General features: G+C 30.6%; 1 protein-coding gene across 1 annotated transcript; it reads left to right on the forward strand.

Moving 5' to 3' along the window:
* Positions 1-2,689: 2,689 nt before the first annotated feature.
* Positions 2,690-9,469, forward strand: LOC139529733 (uncharacterized). The gene is made up of 5 exons (XM_071325604.1): positions 2,690-2,743; positions 3,217-3,294; positions 4,745-4,832; positions 6,210-6,313; positions 9,115-9,469. The coding sequence occupies exons 2-5, from the start codon at positions 3,231-3,233 to the stop codon at positions 9,180-9,182; spliced, it is 324 nt and encodes a 107-aa protein (XP_071181705.1). The 5' UTR covers positions 2,690-2,743; positions 3,217-3,230; the 3' UTR covers positions 9,183-9,469.
* The last annotated feature ends 1,456 nt before the right edge of the window (positions 9,470-10,925 follow it).

Here is a 10,925-nt window from a genome sequence, read left to right on the forward strand (position 1 = left end):
AAGCTTGTTAATTGTAATTTGTGTACATTTTGCAAGGAAGAGCCTGAAACTATAGAATATTTACTTTGGGGTTGTCATATTGTAGCCGACATTTGGCACAATCTAAATTCGTGGATTTTCGATAAGGTTCTTATCGAAATTCCACATAATTTGAAAATTGTCATTTTTGGCCTTTATGAAAATTATAAACTGAATTTTTTTTAAAATAAAGTTATTTTACTGACGAAGTACTTTATTTACAGATGTAAGATGCAAGATAAAAAACCTAATATAAAAGGCCTTCAAAATTACATAAAAGAAAACTTGATTTTAGAGAAACATATTTCTTCAAAATACTTGATTGTGGAAGAACACAACTTGTACTGGAACCCCTGGGCTAAGGTTATTAATTAAATATAAACATGTATGTATATGAGCATTTGAAATTATTTGTATACTGTTATTACTATACTTAATCCATAGATTTCTAAGTGTTAGTTCAGAGAATGCTTATAATGCTTATTTATTTCACTTGCTTGCTTATTGTGCCACAAGATAAATATATGTTGATACTTGTAAATTCATGAAGAAAAAAAAAATTATAAAAAAAAAAAAAACTTTGATTTCATCATGCTGTTCTGGATCAAGGAAACTAAACGTGTAAACTTCAGTCTGAATATAACAAGGATGAAAATAAGGAAACTGACAAAACATTACTATTTTGAGAAGATGTCAGAGATTTTGATCGTGAAATCATAAAAAAGGACACTTGGATATTTGTCAAGTGTTATAAAAGAGGGATAAAATAATGCGTTTGTCAGCATTTTCTCAAGTATATGCTAAATGAGTTAGGATGTTAAGGTAGATGGGGTGTCTAAATTATAATCCATAGAATCTTTTAAGAATTTGCCAAAATGTAGTTCATATCCTGCTTGTATAAAAACATTAATAAAAAGAATGGGTCACCGGACTTATTTTCACGCTACAGGTTGTTCAAAATTGTCAAGATTTTGTATAGATTATGCATGGAAAACCCTTTTTTCCGCCATAAAACGCAAACCACACCATAGAATTTTGAGATAAAATATGAGACGATAGCTTCCATATTATGCTTTCAGATAAGAAAAAGAAAAAATGGCGTCACCGGACTCGTTTTCTTGCTACATGTAAAAATGGGTAAATTCCTAACACATTCTATTGTAAAAGTAACACTATCTGAATTATCTGCCCTTGCATTTGAGTTGCCTCCCCTTATTTGACAAAGTTGGAAAAAAATGAATCAAACAAATGAATTCTTATTTTTGTAAAATACAATCATAAATATGATCAAACATGGCATTTTCTATATTATAATGAAAATTCTTACACATGAATTACCTACTACTATAAAAATTTTAACATTTCATCAAAGATCTAGACCTTGTTTTCTAGTATTTCAAAATCCAAGATGGAGGAAGACACCCTATCTACCTTAAAATCTTTCGAAAGAAACAAAATGTGAGAAATGTATTTTAGCATAAATCTTTCTTTTTCAATGTTTTATCGTCCATGCAAGGGTTCCCCCACTTACTTCTGTGAATAAAATAAAACTCATCAATAATATGCTCTTGCTTCAATTGTTCATCAAGTTTCATTTCATGTTGTCATGAGATCATTTTCTAAACAATCCGCATTTCGAGACAACAGATAGATAATACTTCAAACGAAATTTCTACAATTGGAAGAATATGAATGTTATGTATATTCTGTCAAAATACACATAGTTCAGTTTGAACTTTCAAAATTATTAATCCATTAGTAATTTAATTGTTTTGATGCTTTTTAGAACTTAGAATTAATATGGCTGATTAGAACTTCAGTTTATAAATAAAAGATTGCTATCCCCGATTTGGGTTTGTCTTGATTTGCTATTGTATCTTCAGTTTTATATACAGTACTTGTAATCGTTTTTCTCTCGGGTTTTCTTTATTCTTGGCAATGCTTTAAATAATCTTCAATTCTAAAACAAATGAAGAGCAATTATTACAAAACATGTATGTTTCAAATCTATTTAATGTCAGATGTATTCGGTTTATAAATCTACACGGTTGAGTTAAATTTGCAATTGTAGGTTCTTCCAAGGGTTCCACTAAACCCCTTTCTAAAGTTTTTACTGCCATACTCACTGCAGTCAAAGAAGGATTTCAGAAATATTTCGAAACGGCATATTCAAGAAATGGTGTTAATCAGATGTGGATACTGAAAAATTCAAAAGAGTTATTGGTGAATTTACAATCTCAATCATTAAAACATTGTGCAAACATTAAAACCTTTGATTTTATTCTATTCCACATACTAAACTTAAAGCTCGTCTGAAAGAACTCGTCACCTTATGTTTCGTTAACAAAAAAGGCATTAGACGTTTTAAATATCAAGTTTAGGGTAGGAATTCAGCTTACTTTGTGAAAAATCATACAGAGTCAATTAACCATTCATATTTTCTTTAATATGTTATACTTTTAGATCATTATTACCCCTTGATATCTTTCTCTCTTTTGTTTTGTATTATTTATATAGATTAACCAATGATACATTATTGTATTGTTACACTGTACACTTAGTTTGGAACACCACTTGAAACTTGATTGGACACATGTATAAGGTGGGTGGAGTTTATTTGTAAAATGTACAAGTGGCCACGTATATATAGATCGAAAAAATAAGTTTGTGACTTCAGAGGGCTTTGAAGTAATCAACAACATCAGTTTTTAGTTATATAAAACAGGTACTATTTTATTAAATATTCGAAAGTAAAGTGGCTATGTGCGGGTCTCTGTTTTTTTTCTAAAACAAAATTGTTTACTTGTGCATGGAACATTTTTTAATTAACAAACGCAAATAATTCATGCTAGTTCTTGATCATAGTCGTCTTTTGTTTTTCTTTATTTTTTAACTAATTGGTTGTTAAAAGGAAAGTCATAAAAGTAATAGATCTGTTTATGTTTATATATGCTTTTTCTTATGCAAAATAGGCGTTTATAATTTTTAACCTTTCGTCTATTTTAGAATACCGATCTTTGTTTTGCAATAAATTTTGTGTATCCTTTTTCGATTTAGACTTATCAATGAGTTGTTGTATTATAAATAATTCGATTTTTATCGATAATTGTTGTAGTTATTATATTTGATTGAATTGTGTGCAGTCTTTAGGATTTGGTTTTTTCATCTTTTTATATTTCATTTTATAAATGTTTTTAGTTTAAACCACGAGAATGAACACCCTGTCTGTCATTTGTCTCAGTATTTGTCTTGTGTATATCAGTATCATCATGCAAGGTAAGAGATATCTTTCTTTTAAAATGTGATATCTCATTAGAAATTTTATATGTTGATGATAAAATTCGTTTTCTGGCGGTAAATTATTATTTATCCTAAGTCAAGATAAATTTGTTTTTAATTCAAACTTCGGCATTTTTCAAGAGTTAATTCATTTTTTTAAGATTTGTATGTATTTACAAAAAAATTATGTTGTCCTATCATAGACAATCATTAGTAAGTTTAAACATATTTAATTGTTCAAAACAAATGGATTAAAGGGTTGAAATGAAATACATTGATTTCAAATAAAAATAAATCAAACCTTTTTCATATGTAAACTTGTTTAATAATGGGTGTTGCTAAGACAATGTGGGTAACGATATATTTAGAGGGGTTTATACATACGTAGTTGAAATTAATTCCTTGCATTTACCAAAGTTATGTAAGGATAGGCTTACAATAATTAATATTAATCAAAAGCTACTAAATCAAATAACAATACTAACCATTAATGTAATATGTTTATCAATTGTGAGATGAACGCGTTATACATAACCAAGATAACTAATTTGATAATTGCAAATCAAAGTAAAAAATAAACAGTGAGCACGAACTCTTAAAGAAGTATTCACAGGACAAATGTTTTCTGCTATGAATAAATTACACATGAAAATTTTAAATCAGAAAGGGTTCTATTCCTTAGACGATTCATTAGTGTATTTTGAAGTGCTATAATTCGCCCACTGATTTGGGTGTATTTACATTTGACATTACTTTGCATGGCGTCTCTGAAGTATTTTAAAGTAAATGAAATAGTATTTTAAAAATTGCCCAATTAGCATATTTGTATTGAAATAATAACCTTCACTATGTTGTGTCAAGTTTACTATTATTTTTCTGTTGGTCATTTTATTTTTAGCCATGTCGTTGTCAGTTTATTTTCGATCTATGAGTTTTACTGTCCCTATGGTACCTTTCGCCCCTCTTTTCTATATATTATAACATGTTAACACTAGTTTACTGCTTGTTGATTTATCATGATTATTATAAAAAAAAAAATAGTAAAAATTAGTAGATATTTGGTTTATTTCTGTTTCTATTAGAGACCTGTATCTTAAACGTTTCCCCATCAATTTCTTGAATTCAAAACTGTTTTCGTCATTTTGAAAATAGAATTACATTAAATGTGTGAGCCATGATTGCTATTTATGTTTACTTGTTACAAATAAATATTTTTTTCACGTTAACAACCAGACTCGCAAGATACAAGATACACGATATCAGCTTATCTAGCAATACACTTGAATATGTAAGATGTTATCATTGCGGTTTTCTGTGTCGTTTCATGATTATTATATTGTGATATGCGAAATATAAATCTCCAGAGTAAGAATATTATTTTTTTTTGTTTCTCGTTGGTTCCTCTTTACAAAAACTATCAAAACACTTTTTATAAATATTTATTCAGGAACTGAAGCAGATAAATGTAGTGACTGCAGCACAGCAGCTAAAAAGGCAAGATCAGATGCAGGGGGAGACATAGACAAACTATGCAGGTTAGATTTGGCTTTACATTTATCTTCTTTTGTCATTTGCACACTTAACAGGCGGAAACCAGGAACAGAACAAAAGAATCGAAGCTCTTTGTTAGAGAAGGCGATAAATGCTTACTGTAATGTTTACTATAGTAACAAAAAATTTAAAAGTTAATTGAAACAAATAAAATGACAATTTTCTTCTCAATTACGAAGTGTTCTATTTTAAAAACACCATTTGCATAAGGTTTCAATTTATCTATTACATAGTTAAGCAGAACAATTAGATATCAAGTCAACGACATGGGTATCTATCAAGTTGGATGTAGAAAATGCATAACCTCCGATTTTTTTGAAAAAATTACCACGGACGGAGAACATATTAATTTATTAGTTCAGTAATTTTCGTTTCTGCCCTTCCATTATGTCAATCAAGAAAAAATTCTAAAAAATGGGTACCAATTGTACCGAAAAGAGAAAATCGAGTACACCTTTTTATGTCAGGGTGTGTTTGAGTTGAATATTTAGTCTTGAAAACATACAAAGCAAGAATATTTGATACATCATCTCGCTTTAGATTCTAATATTTTTATATATTAAAGCTACAGGTTGACGTTATACCATAAAAAAATCACAATATTAAAAGATGAAATATATGGGTCAAGTGAAATACCTATCTAATGAATCATAAAAACATAGTAGGTGTTCGAATAGCTATTTTTTTACTAAAAGTTCTTGACGACAGTCTTTCAAGTTGGATGATAAAAATGCATATCTTCGAAAAAAATCAATTTTGTTGTGTGTGATAACTAAGGTATATAGTCTTCAACCACTAAAATATTTAATCAGAATTTTTTTAAATGTTTATGAAATTTTAAAAATTCCACCTGACAACCGATTAGACAATAGTTTTAAGTTGAATAAATGCAAACAAGATCATTAACTGATGCTCATTAGCAAGTAGATATATTTGTCTTTTATAATACAACTGACATGTAAGGATCGTAATGGTGCTATGCGGATAAATTTATCGGTTTCCAAGAGCAAAATTGGCAGCGCGTCATCCCTACAATGGCTTCCATTTCTACGATTCTGAAATTAACTGGCGTAATGGGGAGATAATTTTGACGAAGTAGATTCCTGACTGTTAAAACATCACTATTTGATAGTTGTTGTCACCATCGACATATACATGCTGTAAATAAAAATGCAAATTCGAGGAAAGGGTGCCTTGAATAATTGAAAAAAACTATTGGCAGAAAATTTAGAGAAATAATAATTTTGACTTTAGATTTATTTTATTCACAAATTTTTAAAACAGTTCTACATCATGTACATATATAAAATATAAATAAATTTTGATATGATATTACATTGTTTTGTTTAATAAAACAACAGCGCAGGAATAACCAATTTAGATTGTATGGAAGAAAACTGCGATGTGGATTCAATTAAGACCCTTCTTGATGCAGCCAAAAAGGCTTTCACCCAGCTGGGTTGTGGTAAATATATTAAGTATTAACTATCCTATGAAATATTGTTTACCAGTCCATTTCTATATAAGTTAGTTTGTTTTCTTTTATAGTTGGTGTGTTTCCTCCGGTTTTAGTTTGTTACCCGGATCTGTATTCGATTACTCGATTTATGACTTTTGAATAGGCGTATACTACTTTTGCCTTGTCATGCTACTACTAATGGATTTCCCTGTGGTGTGTCTTATTTTGATGAAACTAGCGTCTTTCGTATTTAATGTAACTATTTCGAAATGTTAAAAGAATTTTAGTATCATAATAACAATTGTTTTGAAAGAAACTCACAGTTCAACCAGCATAAAGACCTTCAGAATTCCAAACTATTTCAATAATTGAAAATCCAATTCATAACAATACACATATAGGTTGGAAATGTTACAGCAAAAACCTGTTAACAATAAACATAAATTCATTACGTTAAATACATACGCCATGACGTTTAAGGCGAAATCGGATTGTTTTAAAATTCCCAACAAATTAATAATGAGTTTCCAGTAATGATATGTTAATTACCTTATTGCAAATCGAGTAAAGTAAAATAAGATTTTTTCCCCATAAATTCAGTTTACAAAATTTTGAATTTTTGAAATACTAAGGTTTTTCTACCTCGGGCATAGATTATCTTAGCTGTATTTGGCAAAACTTTTAGGAATTGTGGTTCTCAATGCTCTTCAACTTCGTACTTTACTTGGCTTATTTAACTTTTTTTGATTCGAGCGTCACTGAATAGTCTTTTGTAGACGAAACGTACGGGTTGCATTTCTGCAATGCAATTTCCCATAGGAACTCCTTTTACGGCTAAAACTGTACAACTTTTACTATGAAGTTTTGAAAAAAATCTTATCCTAGAATTGAAAGTTCATATGCACCACAATGGTTTTCAAAAGTCAAAATATAGGGCTGTGCGGCATATTTTCAACGTTTATATGCCCTGAACTTCTCAGAGTTTAAACGTACACTAATTTTCTTAACTACCCCTACCTCGAATGAAAGGTTACCACAGATTTCAATGTAAACAATATGCACGTGTTTATTTACTGGTAACATTCCCAAGTTCTGTCTCTGCGATATGGAACACAGAGAGCATAACTGGGAACCAGTATGTAAACAAAATGAATTTTCTATGAATATTCAATTACTCCCCAAAAGAGGCGTGTTTTGAGAAACAGCTGTATTTACAAAGTGCAACCTGCGTCTGGCGTTTATACAAAATTTAGTCCTGGTATCTATGATGAGTTATATTTACTACCACTGGGTCGATGCCACTGCTGGTGGAGATTTATTTTCCCGAGGGTATCACCAGCCTAGTAGTCAGCACTTTTGTGCTGACATGAATTATCATTGATATGGTTATTTTTATAAATTAACTGTTTGCAAAATTTTGAATTTTTGAAATACTAAGGCTTTTCTACCTCAGGCATAGATTATCTTAGCTGTATTTGGCAAAACCTTTAGGAATTTGGTTCTCAATGCTCTTCAACTTCGTACTTTATTTGGCCTATTTAACTTTTTTTTATTCGAGCGTCACAGATGACTCTTTTGTAGACGAAACGCGCGTCTGGCGTATATACAAAATTTAGTCCTGGTATCTATGATGAGTTATAGTTACGTAATTAGAAAATTGATTCAGTTAGGTATTGAAAATGAAACGTTACCATTTTACCCGATGTGAAGCTTTTAAATTTCCTGCGTACTAATTTGGCGATTTCTTTAAAACGTCACCTTTTCATCCTTATTCATTCTGTTAGAATTAAAGTAAAAAGCCATTTGGACTATAAGATGACCGATAAATTAATCCCATACAGAATCTTAATCTAAATAATGCAATGTCCCTTTGATGTGCCTCTTGTTTAAAAGATCGACCAATTCGAAATCCGACCAAATTTCCATTTAATAACTATTAAATCTATGTATTTCATATTCTTTATTGAATCGTTTTCGTCAGGGAAAAAAAATCATGTTGTCGATCTTGGGAGTTTTTATCATGTTTTCAGAGAACGTTTTCATCTATAAAATAGTTATAGTAAGAACACTTTTTTTAACAGCATTTGATTCTCGTGATTGCTTTTTTGATGGAGTACGATTTTACGTTCAGCAAGTAATTATCAATACGTTATTCAACTTTGTTTGCCCCACCTACGATAGTAGAGGGGCATTATAATTTCTGGTCTGTATGCCGGTCGTTCGTCCGTTCGTCCGTCTGTCCCGCTTCAGGTTAAAGTTTTTAATCTAGGCAGTTTTTGATGAAGTTAAAGTCCAATAAATTTGAAGCTTAGTACAAATGATCCCTATGATATGATATTTCTAAATTTAATGCCATATTACAATATTGATCCCAATTTCACGGTCGATTGAACACAGAAAATTATAGTAAAATTGAGAATGGAAATGGGGAATGTGTCAAAGAGACAACAACCCGACCAAATAAAAAACTACAGCAGAGGGTCACCAACAGGTCTTCATTGTAGCGAGAAATTCCCGCACCCGGAGGCGGAGTGCACGTTTCATGTTAATGTTTTTGGTCATGGTAGTTTTTGATGAAGTGGAAGTCCAATCAACTTCAAACTTATTATACATGTTTTCTATGATATGATCTTTCTAATTTTAATGCCAAGTTAGAGTTTCACCTCAATTTTACGGTCCACTAAACATAGAAAATGATAGTGCGAGTGGGGCATCTGTGTACTATGAACACATTCTTGTTTTTATATTTCACGATAAACATATTCAAATGTTACTGATGTTTTAACATTATTTTTTTTTCTTTACAGGTGCCGAAAGTATTGTTGTCAACCTTGTTGTCATTGGTTTAGGACTTACATTTTATATGCTTGTTTAGATGCTGCATTTTTTATACATCCTAAGACACAAGTTTACTATTTCAAAAACTGTTTAAGATTGCGTTCTTCGCCTGAATATAATTCTATTTGACACATTTGCACTGCTTAGATGGATCGACTGAAATATGAAAAAATGTACAAAATCTTATTTGCAACCTTGCATATTTTTCTGGTTTTTTTTTAATGTATTTAATAAACTTATTTTACAGTTTTTGTGATTTTCCTACATCGGTAATTATACATTCTGAAATATGAATACAATAAAACCCGTTTGCACTAGTCTAAACTATTTTTTATTGTACTCCTCCATAGCAGTTGAAATGTTTTATATATATATATATACAGATATATAGAGTTGCCCGTCTGATCCACCTTTAATCACATATTTCTATCCGTTACAGTTCATAAACTGCAGACAGTAATAATTTTGTAACTTATGTTGCGCTGAAACTGCCTTCCCTTCCTGATCATCTGCGATCTCTCTCAGTCTTGTCAGTTTTCGGTGTTGTGTTTTATATTGGTGTCATGTTATCGTTGTTTTGGTGCATGTTATTGCAGTTTTGATTTTGAATAATAGAAGAACGCCATTAACAATAATAAGTAACTAAACGGCCTTCTACAATGAGCAATACCTTTTCCACATTAAAAGCTATAAGTCGTCCCGAAATGAAAAATGTAAATCATTTCAAATGAGAAAACAATCAGTCAAAAATTATACAAACAATAAACGAATACAAATATGATATACATCGACAAACAAAAACATATGGACTACAGGATCCTGACTTGGGACAGACACATGCAAAATGTGGCAGTGTTAAACAAGTCTGCTCGTGTCAAACCATTTCCATAACCTTGAAAAGTGGTTTAACCTTTTATTGCTGACTATGCAGTATGGGCTTTGCTCATTGTGTAAGGTCGTACGGTGACATATAGTTGCATTTTCGTTGTCATTTGGTCTCTTGTGGAAATTTGTCTCCCTAGCAATCATACCACATATTCTTTTGAATATATAACTGTACAACATCAAAATAAACTATAAAAATCAATTTAGAAGGGCGTAACTCTTCAGATCGATACAAAGGATTAAGACATCTTAATAAATACATAAAAGACACAAAGTACAGGTGTGTACTATTCTCAGTTTTTGATAGCTAGTGCCAAGCCGTCAGCTTAAACACTATCTAAGATGGAAAAAAAAACACCTGTGACGTAAATCTTTTTTTTTTAACTATTCAGGAATGGAGAGTTATTCTCTGTTGTTCATCGTCATTCATCCAGACGTTTTGCCCATTTGATATTTCCACAGACCCTTTCTAGAACATGTAGATCCATGAAAATAAAGTGCCGGGACATGAAGCGAGATTGAATAGAAATAGCATAACGGCTGTTGCTTGGTCTTAGATCCTAGTAATACAACTATCAACAAGAAATATATCATACGAACAAACATCTGTTATTAGCGATTCGTATGAAATAAATTGACGAAATTGACTCAAGTTACACATGAAAATCTACAGTTTGTTTTTTGAAGCAATTGTTGACTGAATTTCTGTCACAGATAGTATTCAAGCGGGAAAATACAAAACAAATATTATCCATTGTGTGCTTTTTGTCTTCTGTGCATCAACAAAATATAAACTGTGATGACTCAGTTGAATTATTTTATAGTATAAAACAAATAAGCATTATTCCTTGATGAAACTATTTTCGCTTGATGATTTCCTTTTTATTTTATCATT

Source organism: Mytilus edulis, chromosome 7 (genome assembly GCF_963676685.1).
Source record: "Mytilus edulis chromosome 7, xbMytEdul2.2, whole genome shotgun sequence".
Lineage (NCBI taxonomy): Eukaryota > Metazoa > Mollusca > Bivalvia > Mytilida > Mytilidae > Mytilus > Mytilus edulis.

Coding starts and splice junctions, on each gene's coding strand:
- LOC139529733 (XM_071325604.1), top strand. CDS start 3,231: ATGAACACCCTGTCTGTCATTTGTCTCAGTATTTGTCTTGTGTATATC. Junction 3,295..4,744: donor TATCAGTATCATCATGCAAG/GTAAGAGATATC, acceptor ATATTTATTCAG/GAACTGAAGCAGATAAATGT. Junction 4,833..6,209: donor GACATAGACAAACTATGCAG/GTTAGATTTGGC, acceptor ATAAAACAACAG/CGCAGGAATAACCAATTTAG.